This window comes from Poecilia formosa, unplaced genomic scaffold (genome assembly GCF_000485575.1).
Source record: "Poecilia formosa unplaced genomic scaffold, Poecilia_formosa-5.1.2 Scaffold5, whole genome shotgun sequence".
Lineage (NCBI taxonomy): Eukaryota > Metazoa > Chordata > Actinopteri > Cyprinodontiformes > Poeciliidae > Poecilia > Poecilia formosa.
Genome location: NW_006799944.1, coordinates 247,611 through 270,869, shown reverse-complemented (window position 1 = coordinate 270,869; position 23,259 = coordinate 247,611). Strand labels below are relative to the sequence as shown.

Here is a 23,259-nt window from a genome sequence, read left to right as displayed (position 1 = left end):
TATCTGTTCAAGTCCTTGTGTCAGTATATATACAATATATATATATATATACACATCAATATATAATTTAACTTCCATGATGTCACAGTGGATCATTGATTGGCAACTTTGAACTAAATCCAGACTATGGGGTTTTTATCAAGAAGATGAAAATGAGAAATAACAAAGCCAACAGTGTGAAGGAGCTAAATCACAACTATGGCCACCTAATTCATGCAAAGTGACCTCTGGCCAAATATCAAATGCATGCGCTGAACGGTACATGGACATATTCTTCAGTTGATAGACTTTTCAGTATATTTTTTTGTTTTTTTTTTTGGTGTTGTGAAATATTAAAAATAGAGGTGGTAGATGTTATGATCTTAGTTTGTGAAGATTTATAAAATGTTGAGAAGACAAAGCAAAGACATTGTGAGATAATGTATAAGAAACATCCCATATGTACATTACAGTTCCAGGTTCTTGCTCAAATCAAAGTTTTGTTTATTTCCTTTAACTTCAGCTACAAAAAGATGGAGCTGGGATAATTTCTACGGGTTTCAATAAATACCATGATTGTAGTATAATGTTATTATAGATGAAAATTAAATTATTGGGTAATTACATTTAGTACTTTTAATTTCTGAGTCGTGCTGCAGCATATTCAAGCAGAAGGCTAAAGAGTAAAGAAACACAGGGGTGTTCAAACCCCCCAGATACCACCAAGTGCTACCTGAAGCATAAATAAGCTTCTGTCTGGATCTTTGCACTCTTCAAAATTGTCTAGTTTGCCTGTTTAATTGGTTATAAGCCTGTCAGATTTATTGTGTCTGAAGGTGCAATTGCTCTCGGCAGGGCAGCCAGAATAAAATCTTGAGAATTTATGTTTTATGTATAGAGTCAATACAGCAAACCTTTGCAATCAAACCCTTATCCACACATAAACGTTCTGAACTTCAAATAGCATAAGGCTAATTTAAACATCTTACAGTAACCTCCTTGCTAAAACAAAAAAAAGAAAAACGGTCTGAATGCAGATATATGTGTGTAATCTTTCCCTGACATGAAGGATTTAACATTGAAGACATTGCAAGTTTATTATGTTGGTGATGAAATTGTGAAAATTGTCGCTGCTGCCTACAAGAGCCTCCCATGATAATGGTGACATTGATGGTTAACTGGTAAATGTGATGAATACAATAAAGATAATAAAATACTTTGATGCTTTTGCATATTAGAAGTCAACATGTTGCAGAAAGTCAGAGGGCAGTTTGAAACTCGAGCTACTTTTTGTGTTGAAAGCAACATTTCTTTAATGTTCTGCTTGACGTATGTAGCAGAAAGGAATATGATTAGAAATTCTCCTTGCACTAATAGATGGTGTGTCATGTTTCTATTTTTTTTCTCTTAAGAGCTTTGATTTTATGTAGAAAAACCATGATAAAACTGTGATTGTGATGTTACTGCAGAAAATTATGATGTGACATTTTTTTATGTTATCCACTATTAATTCAAATTTGAAAAAGAAAATGGGAGTTCTCATTAGCTGTAAACCATATCAATTAAATTCGCATAATAAACACTTGAAATGTGTCCCTCTGAATGCAATGAATCGATTTAATACGCGAGCAACATTTTTCGAAGTGAGATGCTGAAAGAAATTACCTTTTTCACAATTATCTAAGTTATTGAGACATAGGGACAAAGATTAGAGAAACAATAGTTTTTAATTGTGGGTTGCACAGGCTCAGGAAAATAGCAATTTGTAGTTTTTCTTAGGAATAAAAGAGTGGAATAAAACATATGGCAGAGAAACTTACAGCTGCAATCTTGTGGTGCACTTGGAAAATCAAATGTAGTCTGCTTGCACTATTTGCAAGTTTTGAAAGCTTCATCTGTCTTCCCTCCTTTCTTTTCCCAGAATGCTCTGGACCACTGGGCATGGAGGGTGGCATAATCTCCAACCAACAGATAACAGCCTCCTCCACCCACCGTGCTCTCTTTGGCTTGCAGAAGTGGTACCCATACTTTGCACGCCTCAACAAGAAGGGCCTGGTCAACGCCTGGACGGCTGCCGAGAATGACAGATGGCCATGGATCCAGGTAAAGCACAGTGACAGGACGGCCAGCACGCAAAGCCAGCTCTGGGCTCGAGAAAACTAAATTAGGGCACTGGTGCAGTCTTAATTAAATACAGGCCCCTAGTTGGTTGTGTCTTTAAATAGTAAAGTTTTACTTGCATTTCATAGTTGACTCCACACTTACAAAGAACCATAAAAAGGGCAAAGTAGAGTGCAGAACAGATGCAGACGTCAATTATGAAAGTGAATGACTTGCTCAAACATTTTGACGTGGTCAAATAATTTTAATTACAAAATTAAGTTCAATCTCAATTCTTTCTTGACTCCAATCTGAAAAAAGCCACTGCAATTTATGCGAATACCCTTATTTTCCTTGAAACAGTTCAGTTTTAACACTGAAGGCCCTGGCTGCCTGCAGTTATTATGTGAAGTACATACTGTAATTCATCGAGAGTGGTCAACCACGGTAACAGTCTGATATCTGAACTATATATACATATTGCCAAATCTAATCAGATCTTGTATGCTAATTTAAGTCTTCAATTCATAACTTTTTGAATTCTGAAACTTTTAGCCAGTTTGTATTGACCAAAAAAAAAAAGTTTTCCTTGGACATGTATTGTCTTATTGTTGAAAATTATAAAATCATCTTGCAGTATCCTTTATGTTGTAACCCAAAAATCACGTGGTATCTCCTCTGGGGAGGTGGGTGTAATGTCCCACCCCTAGACAACTCGCCTAAATGTGACATTTCACAAATCTAACTTATAATTTATACCTCAATAACTTGATATTCTGGATAATAATTAGAGCTTAGCAAGGTTTTTAAGGTTAAAACGAAGACACTTAATATAGAAATATGATGAATTCTTTTTTAAATGTGTGAAGTTTGCTCTGTAAATTAGTGGGTGATACATTTGATGTTTGATCCAAGTTCTAACAGTGTAATTTTCATGTTAAAATCACAACTTTTTTCCCTTTTGTATTGCAGCGTTTCAGTAACCTCCTACAGGGCTTTTATCTACAACAAGCATGCAAATGTGAAAAGATATCCATATTTATTGCAAAACAAGCACTGATGTTTAAAATTCTTCTTTTTCTCTGGCTTTGTTGAAGTTAATATTCTTGCTGCGCTATTAGGCAGCGCTTATTTTCAAAGCACAAAATAGATCAATAGGAGTTGCAAATAGCCTCCCTTGTTTGTGCCCTTTCCCAAGTCCAACCCTAAGATAGTTTGTGTTCATATGAAACAATGGTTTAAAGGAAATCGATGGAGTCTATGTCTACATAAGCAGTGTAAAGTCATATCTTCTTTTTCTGTTTGCTAGAGACTCAATTTTTGCACACTAACTTCAGAGTCATCAATGCATAACTTTTTGGGTTTGTGAAGCCTTTAGTTAGTTTGTGTAAATCAAAAAATGGGGATTCTTAGTCTTTTCAAAACCATTTCTAAATGTCGCCTTGTCTGTATGCCGTAATCCCAAAATAATGTAGCATTTTTCATATTGCGAGCTGGATGTATTCTTACACCCCAATTAATCATACAAGAAGGATGGTAAATGTGACATTTGATTTCATGCACAAAATAACTTCTGTTGTTTTCCAATTATGTCCAACGCATTAATAGTTTACATTATTTGTAATATAGAACATCAAATGTTCAGTGATATATTCTTCTTTTTCTTGTTCTTAATTTTTACTATTGGTATTTATACTATTTGTTTTACTCTTAGTAGATCAAATAGTAACGCAGATAAATTGAATGCAGGGCAAAACAGGTTTATTTGATTTGCTCAATTTATATGCAACATAATTCAAAGTGCTTCATGGAAATATAAAGTAAGCAAGATTAATAAAAGTAAATTAAATATAGAAAACACATTTCACTAACATTTAGATGTTACATAAAATAGAAACATTAAAATGTAATGTCTTCCCTCCTAATCTGACATGAAGCTGTTGTACAGATCAAATGGTCAAATCCAAAGCAGCTCTTTGTGTGGTGGTATACGGTAAAAAGAGGCAAAAGTACATATTTTACCAACTAACAGATGATTTAGAAATATCTCACATCTCTCTTCCTCTGTCGTTCAAAGTCAGACAGTTTTTCTATCTTGTCTTTTTCAGTAAGGAAAATAGTTCTTTGAAAAAATGGTTTGAAAATGTCAGCATGTCTAAAAAGAAATTGCATCACAGGTACATTCTGTACTTGATAAAGGTAAAAAAAAACAACTTTTGAAGCAAATATCACTGATGTTAATCTTTCGATTTCAAAAGGATTGAATGGACAATCAGTGAAAAATCACTAACTTACTATCACACAGCTAAAACTCATAATTTTAAAACCAAAGTATATTTGCCAATCATTTTTCAGAGTTGTGATCTCCATCTTCGTAGATTCACAGTCAGGAACTAATAAATTAACTCTGACAGCAGCTGCACAATTCTCCAGACTCAGGAGTTTCTGACAGCATCACCAAAGTGACAGATTAGCCAGCGTTATCCTAAGTGATTTGTGCTTGAAAAACAAATTTAGGGGTTTTCTTCTTCACATAATAAGAAGGTAATTCCTTTGAATCAATCAAATGAAATTCATATTTTAAAGAATTATGCATTTTGTTTTATTTTATGAAAGCATAGTTCTGACAATGGAGCAAAGATAGGGAAGTGCGAATAAAACTATATTTAGCGCAAAATGTTTGAATGGGATGGCATTTACAGATAAAACCATTAGCAAGTATGATCATGCCATGAAATAAAATAAAATTTTAAGTATTATATTAATCCAAAAAGGATCATTTCATTCGTAATAGCCACTATAAGTTCTGGTTACAATCCCATGACCAAACTCCAATTAAATATTTATAATAAAGCAACAGAAAAGGTGGGGAGACTTAGCTGTACAGGACACAGTGGTGGCAGCACTTAACACTGAGCGGAAAGCAGGAAAGCAAATCAAAACAGACATAGTAAGCAGTCAACAAGCTTCCATGTCAATACATACAATAAGAAAAATATAAAACTTTTGTTAAACAATATAAAAATTTCCACCACAATTTCAGGATCAAAACATATGCATTAAGTAATAGCAATTTCATTTATTTCTTTATTTTTTTTCTAATAGGAAATTAATTATTGTGTTAAGCTTTATTAGCTAATATTCATAAGAAATTTACCAGGACATCAAGGTGTCCAGAATGTACCTGTTCTTAGATTAGCACCATCCCCATTTTCAACCCACAGACAGGTCAGTCCTCCATACAGAATAAAAAAAAAAAACCTGAAACAACACTTGAAATTTACTTTTGCTTCCCTGTTTAAATTGGTTTGCATATTTTAGCTAGATTGAACATTTTTGAATAACTTGCGATTAAAGCAAGTTTTGAATCAGGAAAACACTTTTCTTCAGATATGTGACAGACAATGAAAAGTAAAAGAAGGAGAAGAATGATAGGAAAGCGACAAAACAGCAGAATGGTGGGGAGAGATAAGCTACATGTAGCAACAGGAAATTAGGGGAAAAAAAATCAATATGCAAGATAAAAACAGAAAATCTGGCACTGTGAGAATAAAGGAGTATAAAACATTAATAATGCCACATATAAAACACAACGGTACGGACATTTTGTGTTTCTGTGGAAGGCGTGTGTAATTGAGACATGAGTGCAGAGGTTCACAGGCATGAAAATTCACTGACATAAGGCTAAACAGTCAATGTTGTGTCTTTGTGGAGTGAACTGATGTAGGACATGCCAATACTGCCAGGTTACAACCCTGTCAGGTTTTATTAGATTTGCTTCTAGTTTGTTGTTTTTAGGATTTTTCTGATGCATCACCTTAAACCTTTTTACATTAGCTAATTCAAGACCCACTATCAGTTCTTCATCAGTTTTAAACCAAAGCAAAACATCATCATTTAACACATTATGGAGCTTTAGAGAAAATATACACTAAATATGCGTTTATTTTTGTTTTGTGGGTTTTTGATTTTTGTGTAGTTGCTAAAGGTTTACACACGTATGCAGTGAAGGAATGTGAGTTTTTTTTTTTTTTTTTTTAACAGCCTTGCCATATCCTGCTTGCAAAATTGCATTTGAACACTCAAGGGAAATATGCTGCCGGTCTCACCAATATCAGCAAGATATTGCTTCAGCCAGCTGTGTTGGAAAAATGAAACAATACAAATCACCTCTGACGGCTAAGCGGGTGTACACATATTTTGATGAAAGTTACATGGTTAAAGATAACGTTGGGATGCAGATCTCCGTTGGGTTTTGTTGTTTATTCAGATACATATGACTGGATTTACATAGTTGGGTTGATTGGTGTGAGACCAAAATCAGAAAAAAAATAATTAATTTTGTGTTTATCCCACTGTTATTGTGCAGATTGTGTAAGTTTTAATGGTTGTTTCTTTCTACTGCTTTGCACTCATTAGGAAAGATGTTGCAATTATTTGAATCTGATACAAAAAGAGATTTGGTTGATTATTAGTTTTACCATCTTGGTCAAATCATAGGGAAATCCTAAACAAAACTGACCAGGTCATACTTTACTAATATTTCACCCTCCTTTACGCGTTTTCTTTTCAGGCCATATAAAACTATTGCTGTTCAATTAAACAAATAAACTTGTGTGGCAACGTATAGTTTTTTACTGTATATTTTATTGGTGTTTTATGAGATAAACCAACATAATATAAAATCTGTAAACATACCTCTGTGGTATGTCTCTTACAGTTTTTTTTTTTTTTTACTATGTCATTTTAACTCTAAAGTTACATCACATTGTTAAAATTAGCATTCTAGGATTTACTGTCCTAGAAAGGAAATAATTTAAAAACACAGTGATATTTAATAAATTAGAATATTTTTATGGTTCATTTAATTAGGTCTCTATATTAACTAAGTAAAACTCGTAATAGAGAATATTCACACACAGATTGATGTTTTTAAACCTTTAATTTTTGTTCACTATGATGATTTTATCATATCATGCAAATAGAAAAAAAAACACATTTCTAAACTAGAAATGTGAGCTCAATGAAAACTATGTTTAATACCTGCTTAAAGGTTGTTATATTCAAAAGGTACTTTTAATGTGGCAACGTAGCCTCATTGAAACCCGTCTTCTAATTTATTGAATATGACTGCATCTGCTGCTCGGTAAGTCACAAAAAATAGTTTCTTTCTGGTCTTTCAGGCGCCAACGTAGAATGAAAAATCTTCAGTAGTGTTTGGTGGCAGAAGTGTGACCCTGAAAGAAAGTATTTATATTACGCTTTATTTTACAAATGTACCATGACAGTAAGTGACTAAACGCTTTTGAACATCCTGGTCCAAGGATTTAAATTTCCCTACGCCTTGCTGAACACTGCAAACACTTAGAGCTGTAACCTGATTTGCTTTGTGTGGTATTCATCAGTTTGAATCAGTTCTGCGGTTGCTAGTGTAAATCATCCTTTGCACTGCTGTTGGAGCAAACTGTCCCATGACGTTTTTGTGTCTTTATATGCTAAAATGTCCTTGGGGGAGATAGTAAAGCTGTAGTTGCACCTGATGGATGATGGGTGGCTTTCACTACTGAGAGCAAAGGTGTGTTAGTAAACAAGTACATAGAAAATACTTCTATGTACTTCTATGCAAGCACAAGAACTGATTGCGACATTGCTGATAAAACATCCTTGTCATCTTTACATCTGGACTTTTAATTAATGGTATGTTATAATATGATAATACTTCCAAAGACAATATCTATTGTTCACTTGAGCACCTAGTTGCACATCTGCGCACATTATAATACCAAAGCTTGCATTCAAAGAAGTTTCACTTTATCATAAACTATGAGTTTGCTTTGTCTGGTATGTTTGGTGAAAACAAGTTTATTCTTTGTTTATATTACTCACAGTTGGTAGAGTATCCAGAAATTTTACTGAGGTAATATTAGTGATATTTCTTAATAAGGGTTATTCAAGTAAAAGTAAAATGTTTTTTTTTTTTGTTTTTTGTTTTTTTGTTTTGTTTTTTTCTAAAAAGCTGCTGAAGCAGATCTTACTAGATCGTATCCCATTAGTGGCACAAGTTTTGCAGAGAGTTTCAAGGACAATCTGATTATTTGAGTAATTCTGCAGTTGTAATATCTATGTGCAATCAACAAATAGTGGATTTCTGTGCTCTTATACCCTTGACCTTTCTATTCTTGTGTCTGTGTGTGTGTGGGGGGGTATGTCTTGCTGGTCAGCATGATTATACTGAATATGGAAATCATTTGTGGTTATAACAATGCAAATAGATGAGCCAGGTAAAGAGAGGTCAGCTCTCATTTTTCCAGAAAACTGAGATTTAAAAAAAACAAATTCCTCAGCCTGCTGAAAAATATGAGTAACCAGTGGAAAATATGAAAATACAAACAGTTTTTCCTATTAGTTTTTAATCATTATTTTGATGTAATTTCATAAAAATCCCTTCTTTGATGCACCATTTGGGAAGATATTATGTTTCAAGGCTCATGCATGCAAACTTTGCATGTTAATAATATATTTAGGTTCTTTGATGGTCTTTTAATGTCCTTGATGCCTACACTATTTATTCATTTAGCTTGCAGCACACATCCGTTGACACCGTTCCAAAATTAGAAATATCACATTGCGTGTGTGTCATTAAAAAAAGCTGAAAAGCATCACGCAGGAGTCCCATGTTTGCTTGCTTTCCAGATCTGTACTCTGTTCTGCCCCCATCATTTCTGTTCATTGGCAGCAATGATTGTCACCCGCATGGCTTTGTTTAAAAATTATAGTCACACACATAGCGCAATGTGAAGGCAAACCACATCACACAAGCAAAACAACAATAAGTCCACTTTTGTTCTGGACCAAACAAGCAGACCAAAGGACTTTCTTTGAGTAAATTCACCTTAAGTTGCCAAAACTCACACTGTGGTGGATCCATAGTGATGAAGGAAAGAAATAAAAGAGCCTAGAAAAATTTTGTTAATTAGCATTGGGATATTCACCGATATTATCACAACTACATGTTTTCATAATATCTCACAACCTTAGATGAAAACATAAATCCATACGCAGAATATTTGACTCAAATAACAGAAGTAAATTAGTTTTGCTGTTTAAAATGCATTTTTTTTTATCACAATAAGTCCTAGTTCCCATGCCATTAATCTATTCCACCTGAAATCAATCGCAGAAATGGTAAAAGGTTAAACAGAGTGTTCAAAATAACATCGCAACAAGTTAGACAGATTGAAGTCAGGAAAATGTTGACATATTGCAGCTGCAATCGTCATGAAAACATTCAGCAACAATATTGTGTCATTAAAAAAAAATCAACAATAATGCCGCAATTGCATGACTGGAGTATATCAACTAGTGTATTACTTGCCATAAAGAAATAAATTGCTTTATGCATTAGCTTAAGACCTAGAAGACTGCAAATATCTGAGACCAACAGTATGATGAAAATTATTCGCTGTTCAAACCTCTTTTCCACTATTGTGGAAAAGGACAGATGTGGCATCAATAAATGTCACATTTACATTCTAATTTGTAATTGTAAGTATATATTTACCATTATAAATATGCTAATTTACATATTGAGTGTAGATACAAAGCCATTTGGATAATAGGTGCATTGTTTATACAAATCAAACTCTTGCACAGTTTTGCACAACTCAGTAACAGATGTATAAACAAAAATGGCTTTTTTAATTTTTAAATATTTTTGCCTCTTTCATTATCCTCACAATAAATTCCACTAAATATGTACACATTTCTTCTTGCCCATTTCTACTCTTTAGCAGTCATTTTTCATAAGTGTGTGACATGTTTTTTTAATCAGTCTTTGATAAAGGACTGTTAATTTATTTACACACTCGTAGAGGCATAAAACGTTCAGTCAAATCCAGTCCATCTCAGGATGTTACAAATATGCTAAATGTGAGCTGGTTACAGCAGGGAAAAGCATGTGAATTATAATGTGAAAACAAGAGTTTTTCTTTACTATGAGATCAGAAATCATTTGATGAAGAATCTCTTATGTAGAGGCTTATTTTTATTCGGAGAACGTTCACACACTGAAACTCTTCATGCATACTGGGAGAAAAGTCTCCATTTTCAATTTTTGCAATGTGTTTTCTCTGTCTGTACATGTTTTATATGTTTTTCTGTGAATTACTAAATGGCATGTTATGCATATTTTCACTCAGTAGCAAAATAAGAAATTATCCACCACATTTAAAATGTAGGCCTTACTGTGGCAACATACATTCTGATCTCTGTGAAGCTAAATTGATTTTTTTTGTCGATTTTTTTTTTTTGTGAATATTCGTCTAACAGAAAATATGGAAGAATATAAAGTAACTAAAATCATTACCCTTGGACCAGTGGCTTTCAGATTTGGATCTTAACACATGAAGTTGTGTAACCTGATTTTTAGTTGCTTAGTATTGTGGAGGAAATTATATATCCACAGTGCCGACATATTTCGCTGATTTAGATACTTACTGTACACAGTAAGGAAAAGGATGTAGCAACACTTTAATCTGACAAAAACAAGCAACGGCTTTTTGAGTTTGAACAAATAGGTTGAAGTTGTTGTGATTACATATGTTTGAGAGTTTTTTTGTGTTATTTCATACAAAGATTTAAGGTATTTCAGTTCTTCCCATCCAGAATGGCACATTCACCTGCATGTGTGTAGACACGCAGTCCACACATGTGTGATGCTTCTATTGATGTTGAATTTAAACCAGGAAATGAATCTCTATTAGCACTGAAGCGACAGAGGTGCATTTCTGAGTGGCCATTAAACATGTGAAGGATCACCAACAATTAGCACAGCAGTGGCCTTTTAGTGACAAGGCTTCTAATTAGTGCAAGAGGTTCTTGTCTCTATGGAGAAAATGGAAAAGAGCAAAGAAATGAATGTGAAAGTAAGGGTCAACAGACTTCTGAAGCTATTAAAGGGGTTCCTACTGTATGAGTAAGTCAAGTGCTCCATTTAAGCATGGATGACATAACAGAAAAACGCCCCGTCAATGACCAACACAGAACTTGTTCACAATACACTGATTTTATATTCTATTTATATTTATCGTCTCCATTTAATAGCTGCCATCAAGTCAGAGGGAAGATGTGTAGTGAGAGAATTGCTATTGCAACAAGGTACTTCTGTTTTATGGTTTTAAACACATGCTCACCAGGGGTGCCAGTCAGTTCTGCAAGTGCTGGATGCGTTTCATAAATAATGTACAGGATTGCAGCCATAGCTCAAAGATAGACTTTTCTGTATTAAGGTGAGGACTTCCCTTATCTCCCCCTCCAGCCATTGTCTGTGAGGATTTTCTGAGCACTTCAACAAGGCACCACTCCTTCATCCCCACAGGCCTTCACATTTTTAGCAGAAGATGAGAGTTGTCATCAACTGACATCAGCTTTCTCACATTTTCATAAGCTTGCCAGAGTTGCAGACCACATGGCATTATTTTCAACAAGCTATGACAGATTGTGATGAAACTGTGTTAAAAAAAACATGGATGTTTCACATAATGCTGTCAACTTGAGTACTTAGTACTGTAAATGTGATGAGTTGAGTCTTTTATAAGTTATTCAAGAATGCCTTGAAGACATGTGGAAAACAGCTCGGACGGGCAGTCTATCACATTATGTCATACAGAGACAAACAACCATCTACTACTTGTTGACATAGCATGATATTTTTGGAGTTTATCTGGAAAGCAGGAACTTTATTTTAGAAAAAAAAAATGCAGCATGCACATTCCCCACCAAAACAGCAACTAGATTTGATTTTTGTTTGATAGCTGCAAATTTAATATGCTGTTTGGTGATGGCTTCCTGACATGTGAACAGAATTTCATTGCATACGTTAAAACGGTTCGTTTTTATGTGCTGCAAGGAAGAAAAATCATTAAAAATGTGATTGAAATGTTTTATTTTTCAATACTTAATGTAATTTTGAGTTAATTATTTTCATTGTCTAGCCAATAAAGAAAAATATAAACATTTATGTCATTCATGTCACAAAAATGTAGTACCAAACAAGTAATTCATTGTAAATTGGGGTTGTACTTTGTTTTCTTTTCTTTTCAGAATACTACTATAGATTTCTCAGGATTTGGGGCGGAAACTAAATCACAAAATAGTTTTAGTAGCACCTTTCTAGTCTCTCTAAAAATCTTTTTCTTCTAAAATAGTCTTTCATTCTACCTAAACTTCTCCCTGACTCTTCTTTTCCATGCTCTTGTTGAATGTAACTAAATTATCTAACACCATCTAGAATTTAATCACGGTACTTAGCAGCATTTAAGCATCTTTTCATCATGCGATTTAGTGCCAAAGGACAAGCATTTGATAATGCCAATCTCTGAGCTTAGCATTATTGATTATAATTATAACATTATTATACTCTCCATGCTGACTGAGCTGTCACTGAGACTCGATGACAATGCCTGTGTTAGTAGTGAAGTGCTTGCCTGTCAGTTTGTCACAGGTAGTCTGTGTAAGAGGTGACTCTGTAACTCTGACTAGAGCTGTTATTTAATTTTCCATAGTTTTCAACAATGCCTCGTTAGTTTATTTTGGTGACTTTTTTTTTTAATTGTCATGGCATCATGACACCATTCTCCTCTCTTTTAGAAGGAGATACTTCTTGGGCTTATGCCCACTGTCTGCTTTTCCTCTGTCTGTCATTTATAAAACAATCATTACAAATACCGCTCCACCACAAAGATGCATATGTTGTGAACAGTTGTCTCTTCACTGTTGCCATGGCTTATAGATAAAACATGGCCGTCTGCCGCAAACACCTCAATCATGAAAAAATTATGAAAAGAAATGGGAAAAGGTTTCCTCACTAACAGCTCCAGTTCATGATGGAGAAGAAGGAGCTGTCAACTTTCTAAATGCAGACGGCCTGTTGAATTTTAGATAATTGTACATTTATTTAAAACAAGGGACAGTAAATACACGGCTTTAGAGTGCATCCATATCAACAGTGCTTTCCTTTTTTCAGATTTTTTGTTTTTCTAAAATAAATGCTACTTTTTGGTTTTCTTTAAAAAAAGAAAAAGAAAAAAAATTATATATATATATGCAAACTGTGTTAATTCAGAGACAAGCACAGTTGTGTGACATAAAACATTTAGGTCCATATATGTTGTAGATGTGACTGTGAATTATATGGAAACACAAAATATGTTTTGGAGAACATGGAATATCAGCCAGAGAGAGGAAATGGTTTCAAACTAAAAACACACATAGTTATTTTTTATTTTTTTTTTACCTTAGTTTGTGTGATTTATATGGTACGGAGCCCTCCAGGGGACATGGGGAATTTTTTTTTTCTTTTGCGTCCCCTCGCAAAACTTTTGCGTTCCTTCGCAAAACTTTTGCGTTCCCTTGCAAAAGGTTTTGTGTTCCCTCGCAATAATCTACTGATCAGTTCGTTCTCCCACCCCCTGCATTCTACTGAATTAATTCCTTTTGGTATCTGGAGAGGACTGATTGAAAATCAATTTATTTACTGCATGTTTATGTCTGTTAAGGCTCAGATGGAACGCCACTGAAAGCAGCCCTTTAAACCATTCCGACTACGAACACAATGGAGACACAATCAGATGACTTATTACCCCGCGATAATAACTCAATAGTCCATGGAAAAACCTTATAAGCTTGTATTAAAGCAGAAAGCACTGCTGCCACCGTAAAAAAGGTTTACAGTATTCAATTATGCCGCATGAATTGATCAGTATATTATTGCGTTTCCTCGCAAAAGTTTTGCGAGGGAACGCAAACGTTTTGCGAGGGAACGCAAAAGAAAAAAAAATTCCCCATGTCCTCTGGAGGGCTCCGTAATATGCCATGATTTGTGTGTTTTGTTTTTTTTTTTCGTTCAGATTTTGACTTTGCTTTTGTTTTTATTGTTTTCTAATGTCACATGCTTGAGTTATATGAGTTTAACTTTAATTTGTTTGACTTATTTTCTTGAACACGAAGAAAGCTTTTTTTTTTAATTCTTGTCACAGCCTTACTATGTAATTTTGTTGTTAGCTGTCTGTCATGCAGCATTTCTTCCACTTGTACTTGGTTTTTATGTTTATTTTTATTTAGTCTTTAGTGCTGGGCTTGAATAACGTAAACACTCAACATAATTTTATAAATACTGTTTTTATGGGCCATTTTTTAAATCATGTTATGTATATATTTATTGTCTATGTTACGTTTCCTGTCTGGTAAGAGCACTTGCATCACTGCAACCAAATCGATCAAATGGTATAGATATTGATTGATTGATTGATTGATTGATTGACATAAACATGAGACTTTACATAACCAGTACTTTTTGCACTGGTTTTGCCATGACAAGAGGTATTCTTATATCCTCCTCTGTATTAAAAATGATAAGCGTGCTGTAAATATAACAGAAAGACAAAATAAAAATGTCCAGGTTTGCTGGAATGCACTTTGTCAAGATGAAATGTTTGTAAAACTCCCTAAAATTGTGTGCACTTAGAGTAAAGATTCACTTTGGTGTTGCCAGATAGCATCAGTGGCAGCCATTAATCACCTCCCTCTCCTGTAGCTTCACTCTCTTTCTTCTGGCTCACCAAACTTCTGCACATCATATTGTCTGATTGCAGATTGTGGGTGTAGTTGATTGTGGATCTTGAGAATTGATTAAATGTTTCATTTGATCGTAGGGTTTCTGAATAAGATAGATGACCCTGACAGAAACAATAGAATAGGGCAAACTGATCTCCATGACGAGCATGCTCTGTCTGTTTGCAACTGCAGAGACCCGTCTGGTGTGTGTATGAGCCATTAAATTAGGAGGGAATGTGATGTTTTTGTATGCTCTCTTTGAACTCTGCAGATAAACCTCCAGAGGAGAATGAGGGTTACAGGGTTGATTACCCAAGGTGCCAAACGTATCGGCAGCCCAGAGTATGTCAAGTCATACAAAGTAGCCTACAGCGATGACGGGAAGACCTGGAGAACATACAAAGTCAAGGGCAAAGATGAGGATATGGTGAGTCTCGTGTACCTTTGCCAATTCTAATTCTGTGACACATTGATGAAGATACATACTCATACACATGTTCACCCAGAGAACAGAGACTATATTATTGAAGGGCAAGGTGGAGGACATGATGAGATGGATTTCTAATTAGCTTGCACACAGGGTCCATCCCGCTCCCCGTTTTCCTTACCCCCTTCCAGGAGTTTTAGATTCAATTTATATTCTATTTGGGGATGAACACATGCAGCATTCTGTCATTCTTGACAGAAATATGTGGCTGCTGTCATCTTATTTAATTTATAAGATGTGCCTTTGTTAAACTGTCCTTGAGTTTCTTATAATTAAATCTGTTTTTGCATTTATCCAAAGTTAAGAAGAAAATACAATTCTGTACTGACTTTTTTGTTTTCCACAAGACGTATTGGTATCATATTATACTCAGTTAGTAATTCTGAAGAAAGTCTAGAAAAATTACTGGGGCTCTAATTTAAAACACATTGCTGTTTTTATGAACGATCAGGTTCAAATGATGCAGGAAATTGTTAATTTTTTTCAGTAATTCTCGCTCGTTGACCTGGTATGACAGCAATTTGTCCACTGTGTGGTAAACACTACAGAGTGCAGTAGATTGATTGTCACATTATAGCAAAGTGATCTGTTTCACCGTTCTCTCTGCCCTCATCTGTGGGTGTTTCATCCTGTTCGACAGATTTTCAGGGGAAATGTTGACAACAACGCTCCATCAGCCAACTCTTTTACCCCTCCCATAGAAGCCCAATTTGTGCGCGTTTACCCCCAAGTTTGCAGGAGGCATTGTACCTTACGCATGGAGCTGCTTGGCTGCGAGCTGACAGGTATTTGGTCTTTATTATCCAGATAAATGTTTTATCTTCTGGATGCACTGATCAGAATCTCTTGTTTTTTGTAAAATTGGCCTGTCAATGTTATTTTCATTTGACTCAGATAACTGCTTTTTCTTTAATTATTCATGACAAACTGTGTCTGCAAAAGAGTAGTTGCTGTAAAATGGTGTTAACAATAACTTTGTTACATAATGACAAAGTACGGTACCTTTTTTAAGTCTCTAGTGATCAGTGCTGACAAGTCTGAAAATGTTGACATTCTGGTCAAAGCCCAGTTTATTTTCACATCCCTTCCTTCATTTGTAAATTTACATCATGTAAAGTTTGGAACAAACGTGTCTCTTTTTTGTTCCTTTAAGGCTGTTCTGAACCACTGGGGATGAAGTCAGGCCATGTCCAGGATTATCAGGTCACGGCTTCCAGCATTTTCCGAACACTCAACATGGACATGTTCACTTGGGAACCTGGAAAAGCCCGTTTGGACAAACAGGGCAAGGTCAATGCCTGGACAGCTGGACACAGTGACCAGTCACAGTGGCTACAGGTAAAATTTAATCTGATTTTAATCTCCTATTTCCACAGAAGAATTTCTACAGAAGAATCATTATACTGGTTTGGAAATGAACACCCTGCAGAAAGCTGATATAATATCTTATGCAAATGAATTTAGCTATACTTTTTTCAGAAAAATATACAGCTAAAGGATGCATTCGTAGCTTAGACTAAAGACTAAAGTCCAGGGCAAAGATGAGGAGAAGGGGAAAGACCTAGAAATACGTCCTCCTATCTGTTTATTTATATGTAAACTTTTTTCAGCCTAACACCGTATCTGCCTCTGTTATTTATCTCTGGCCATGATCCAGGTTTTCAGTCTGGATTGCAATTTAATCCTATTTGTTTTCATTTTATTACATCCTTCTTGAAAAGGATAACACACAACCCTAAATTAATGCTTTCTTCTGGATTTTTTTCCCCAACAATATGTGAACTTGAGGCTGAGAGAGTTCAGGATACATATTAACTTGGAGTACATCATTCCTAAAATCCCCTCACGTATAGCCTTATGTATTGGAGTTTTTCCCGATAAAAGGTTGATTTTCTTGAAGGGTGAGAAACCGGATCTCACTCCAAGCTGTAAATGCCATAGAAGAGGGTGTCTTGTTAGGAATTAAAGATCAGAGTGAGATCAAGCCTTCACTGAGCTTGTTTGTGGCCATGCCAATATGCATACAAGACCTTAAAAATGTTCCCTATTTCTCACTTCACAAAATTAGTAAATAGGGTTGAGTTGTATGTAATTTCATCTCCCTATAAATCCAGCTGTTTGGTGCAGGTTTCACACATTAGCTCAATAACATTAATGAAAAAACAGGACCATGTAAGCTAAGAAACACATAAGGCAGGTTTGGAATAAAGAGAAAACTGGTGTTATCATGCTGTAGGGGATATTTTTCTCCAGTGGAGAAGAGAAGTGGGAGTTGGTGGAGATGTGAAAAGATCTAAATACATTTCAATTGAGGATGAAAACCTGTTAGAGACTACAAAAGACTTCACAGCAACCCTAACAGTTTAGTTTGGAGGATATCTGTGTTTTAGAATAGTCAAGCCAAAGTCCAGGCATAAATCCAGTTGATAATCCGCCGCAAGTGTTGGAAACTGATTATCACAGATGCCCTCCATCTAGTGTGAGTTAGCTTGAGCTATTTTATAAAGAAGAATGAGCAAAACATTGCTGTCTTTACATGTGCTAATGCGGAAGAGATACACCCCAGGTAAAAATATAAAATCACTTTTTACCATGGAATAAAAGTGATTTACCAAAAGTGATTTTACATGACATTGACTCACAGGGCCTTAATTGAACTGCAGGTCAAACTTTCCAGATTTTTATTTCACTACATGCATAAGTACTACTTAGCATTTTTCTGTAATATGAACTTGCAATTTAAAACAGCAAAGACTGTGGCTGTAACGTGACAAAATGTGGAAAACGTTCAAGAGACACCAATATTAGTGAAGCGCGCCCACACCTGTGCCGCTCTTCACATTCTGCTGTCATAATGATTTGCCAGATATAATTGGATTTGGTTCATTCAGACATTTTGTTGTAATTATTACCATGCTTAAAGCTCTTATCAGGGGATGATGACATGCAGGGATGTATGCTCAGGGAAAAAGGCACTCAGAGAGGCCCAATCTATGCCATGGATCTTGGCTGAGCAAAATTGATTGCTGTAGGTAAAAGGAAAACTTGCGGTCTCATATTACATGCTGTGCTGGCAGGAAAGAGGAGATGCTACACAGATGCTGTGAGAAAATCAATGGCTTCCATTTCCAAAGACTGTGTCTTTGCACACAGGCATATATGATGTCTGGGCTCTCAAAAGCAAACGTAGCTGGTCATATATCACAGAGTGCCGTTTCACTTTTACAGTGATGCAACTGTTTCAGTTGAGTGGTTTGTGCATCTAAATATCATCTTGTGTGTATGTTACTTTGAATGTTGGGTGTCTACTTTTAACTGGTTGCCATGGCAGATAATTAATACTCAGCACTGGTACTAAATGACTTAAAGTGTCACAGACTAATGGAATTAATCAGCCTTAATGATGAAATAAGTATTGCTATTAATCAGGAAAGTTGTTCCATTATGGAGTGGAAACAGGAGGAATGTTTTTTTGCGAACACTAAAAGATATAATTTAAGTTCAATGATGGATGAAACTGGTTGAAAGTCCCTGCAAACAGGGAAAGTGAGTCGTATATCTAAACCTCTGCCAAGAAGGCCATTTGTCTTCAACGATCGGTCTGATTGAGAAGCTTACATCTGATCGCGTAATACATCTGAACTGCTTTGCCTGTGTAGGTCAAAACAAAAACTGAGTCCCAGATGTTTTGGGTATCATCCAAGCTAACATTTTCATGACACGGCTGGAGATGAAATTACCCAGAGGGGAAACTCAAAACAGAATCTTTGAAGATGTTTTCGAGAGTCGACTGAGTCTGTGAAACTTAGCTGCCAAATGCTCCATCTGCCAGAAACTGATTACCTAATTATGAGCCTTAAGATGTCCGCACAGCAAAGAGAAATTTGCTGGACACATCAGATCGTTGCATGTTTCACATTTTCCCTCTGCTAACACAACTATACAGCATTTTTTTTTTTGCTTGCGAAGTTTTGTGTTGAATCTCAGATCTCGCATAAAGAAGAACATCAATTGGAGTAGAGCGACGCGCTTCCATTTTTCACATCTTTATAAAAGAGCCAAGTTTTTAAAAGACGGAGGCTTTAAATTGATGCAGGCACTTATTGTGATATTTTGAAAGGAATTCTGAAATATCCACTTAACACTTACTATGTTTCCTCTTATGTTTTCTCATGGATGTTATGCTATTTATTAACTATTTTCACATTGGCAGAGATGCTCTGATCCAGTTTGTTTTGGTTCTTATTTTACTCCAGTTTGTGACTTTATTCATGTTAAAAACTAAACGTGAATCAATAAAAAAGAAAGAAAGAAAAGCTGTGACAGAAGCTGTGATGTCAGTCGCTGAGGTGAAGGAACTGTTCCTTTGTTCTGTTCCTAAAAGGCTTTTACTTTAACATTTAATGCTGCTGATAGTCATGGTATTGTTTACGTTAATACAAATAATACTTTTCTGCTGGAATTTGTGCCTCTGTGTCTAGTTGTATTAGCAAGATTAACATTTACATCACATCAGAGTGATCATAATATATCACGTTCCTTTTATCTGCAAAGCTGCACATAATGAACAAAGGATTGTTGAAAGGCAGGAGGTGAGGGCATTTAGGGACCACACAACTTAAAAACAATCTTCAAAACAATTTTGAAGAAGAAAGGAAGAAAACAAAATAATCATTTTTTTAAGTCCAGTAGCTAGTGACTCTGCTGAAAAGCTTTAGTGTTTTCTCTTCAGTTATCATCACAGTAAAAACAACCAACATATGACCAGCAAACAAATCAACGATGTCTGAAATGGGGAACGGTTTGGTGGATTTAGCCCAATATGTAGTCCAAGGTTTTGATTCTCTTTTGGGTTCCTGTCTAATGATTTGATAAAGTTCAAAGTTACAGAAGGTCTTGCAGTTTCCCTCTGCCAGCTGTTCCTCTTCCTTCCCTCCACTCTGCACAGATTACATGCAGATCCCTGTCTGCAGGCATAGCTCAGCATGAGCTTTCAGTTTTAATGGTTACCTCTAAAGCAGGGTGGAGGGGGATGCATTTTTCCAATAATAGGTCTTGAGAATGATAAGAGCACACAGAAAAGTGTGTAACACCTGTGGCAGTTCTAAACAAGTGAACCTACGTGCTTCTTGTGACTCACTTGCACACGGTTGACAGCTGATCCAAACAACACAGCAACAGTATCTAGAAAAACAAACAAACAAACAAACATAAAAAAAACGCTGAGTGATGAGTGCTCATCTCATGTTGGGTCAGGTTAAAAAGAGAGTTGTTCATTTGATAAATCCCAGAAAATATGATCATCTTTCACGGACTCCTTAGTCCACAACAGTGCAGCGTCGCATATTAACTGGAATGTAAATCGTTTTGTAGGCATGGCCTCGTGAAAAACACTGCCAGAACAAACTGCATCACATCATTTCCAACCTGTCAAAATTATTTACAGCTTGCGAAGGTTACAAAACAAGACTTGATTATAATTTCCTGCTGGTGGTCCATTAGTTATCCCTTGCCTCAGAAGTTTTCACAGCCACTTATCTCCCTAAAGTGATAAATATGTGTTTTGCGTGTCTGTGGCACCCGGATAATCCCCTCATGCTTCCAATGACGACAGCAGAGTTTGTGCGAAATTATTGACTGTAACTGTGTACGGCCTGCATACAGACGGTAGATTTATAACAAAATAGTAATTTCCAAGTAAACATTAAAGCAAATCAGGTCGCACGCAGCCTTTTGTTGTAATTTAGCTAAACTCCTGCATTATATTGTTTGTTTGTAGATAAAGGATGTGCAGAATGTTCCTGAAAGGTTATTTGTTTTAACCACATGTCGCGTTTACAGACAGTTTTGCTTCTGTCACAGGCGTCTCTCGACACAGAGACCATATTCTCAACGTGACATGTAAATTTTGAATTTCCTTTGTTTCAATAAATTAGTATTTTTGAAAGATTTTAGCAAATATTGCTGTGCTGTTAATCTGTGAGATCTGCAAGTCTGTGAGATCTGCAAGAAATTAAGATGATCTCAGAAATGTGTGCAAACGTCAAGCAATATTTGCAGAATAGACATGATTAGAGAATTACAAGCATGGAAGATTTCTCAGGAAGATGCTGGAAGAAAGAAAACGGCGGTTTACCAGGTAAAATGCACATCGGGATCAAAGGGATTCTCTGCAGGCACATAGAGGACCGAGAAGAAAGCACAGCGGGGGATTAAAAACAGCGACAGGGAAGCAAAGGGAAGAGACATGACTAAAGTGACCCATCTTTGCGATTTCAGGGAATTGTTCCACAGCCTCTTGGTCGAACCACCAAACACTAATTCATTTACATAGATTTTACCATATACAGAGTAGAAGTTCATTAGTTTCTTCCCAAGAAAGACTCAAAAGGAGTACAGTCTATTTATTTAATGCATGTCCTGTACACAGGGATGTCTCAGTAGGACAGAGTATAACCAACCAGTTAATTTATTTCAATCTTTTAGATCTTTTAAAGTGTGACTCAGGTATAACATAGATTTATTGCAGTCATTTTTTGAAGCATTTATTTGTTATGTTTGATGATTATGACCTTCAGTTAAGGAAAACCTGAAACTCAGAAAACTTAAAAATGGTTCTTATGAAAGAAATTATTTCGATGGCAAAACACATAGGTATTGCTCTGCATAATTATGTAGAGGACTGATGACTTGACGGTTTTTCAGTAAAAATGCTTCGAAAGCTCATTGCTAAGGAAGCTGGCTGTTTATAGAGTGCCGTGTCCAAACAGAAGAATAAAAAGATGACTAGAAGGAAAAAGTGAAGGAAAAGGTTCCATAAGCAGAAGGGAGATGATTCTTAGGGCTTGCAGTGCCACACTTACTGGACCCGGGCTATTACTGTTGCAAGCAACTCCTGAACTGGAGACAATTAATGTTACTGATTTATCACCCTGAACGACCAATATCTTAAACTTTTGTGTGGTGATGAACTTTTTCTTTTCCACTGATAAAACACTCAAATAGTTTTAAGAGTTTCTATGAAATTTACGAGGAGGATCTAACACAACAAACAGCACCACAACAAATGAGCAAGTTTTACAGGCAGAAGTTGGCAATCTTTAGAACATGCTACAGCTGTATGACAGAATTGGGTTGGAGCCATTTATTTGCTGCCTTAGGCCAAAAGTCTCTATGCAGTGAGTGGTCTCTGGAGACAATGCAACCCAATGAAGTAACTGCTAAACTACTGAGAGCACACTTTTGGGATTTGACAAAAAAAGGGGGGGATTTTCATCACTAAAGGATTTTTTTTTTGTTTTTTTTTTTACTTTTGTTGATTCCAGGCAAGTTACAATCGTTTCCCAGATAAGCTCTTAAGGGAAAGAGTCTAAAATTCTCACATCAGTGACCAGCACTTGGTATCTTGCACAGTTGTTTCTTAGTTATATGTTATAACATGACTAGACTTGGTGGAGTTTTCTCTTTCAGTGTTTCCACCATCCTCACCTGTTGTCCAGACAGCTTTTGGAACTTATAGAGCTACAGGTTATTTTGCTGTGTGTTCACACTCTGTTTCCTACTAGCAGTATTGATTCCCCTTAGCTTTGTCATCACTCTTGATAAGTATATGGTTTGTGTCACACTGTGAATTATGTAGTTTGAAATTCAAAGTAGTTTGACTCAATATTCAGCCAGGAATCTTTTTTTTTTTTTTTTGCAGAATAAAATGATTTTTTTTTTCCATTTCTCAGTTGCTGAATTTCTTAAGGTTATATTGATCATCCAACATTGATAGAAACCTGAATGTGAGGCTTTGTGTCCACCAGACATCAAAAGACAGTTTTACTGGATGGGAAATACTGCTCAGCATGTTGAACACTGCATAGCAAGAAGCAATGAGGCATAGATTGCACAAAAAGGTTCTGTTTGAGCTCAGTAACACAAATTTCATTACTATTAGCGAACAACCATTACTTGAACACATTCACTACAACCTTTGTAGTCGGCAGGAAATGGTACACAGTGATCTCGAAGGTCACTGAATGTGATTATCCTTAGTTATTCGTGTGATGATGCTTTGCAGATGCAATGAATAATAT

At 35.7% G+C, this 23,259-nt stretch overlaps 1 protein-coding gene across 4 annotated transcripts in view; it reads left to right on the top strand.

Annotated features, from left to right (window-relative positions):
• Positions 1–23,259, top strand: part of edil3a (EGF-like repeats and discoidin I-like domains 3a) — a 136,421-nt gene that overhangs the window by 83,921 nt on the left and 29,241 nt on the right. For all 4 annotated transcript variants that reach the window (XM_007562314.2, XM_016676703.1, XM_007562333.2 and 1 more), the window contains 4 exons: positions 1,901–2,082; positions 14,963–15,118; positions 15,819–15,963; positions 16,332–16,516. In XM_007562314.2, the coding sequence (XP_007562376.1) occupies positions 1,901–2,082; positions 14,963–15,118; positions 15,819–15,963; positions 16,332–16,516 (668 nt within the window). The remainder of the gene's footprint in view (positions 1–1,900; positions 2,083–14,962; positions 15,119–15,818; positions 15,964–16,331; positions 16,517–23,259) is intronic.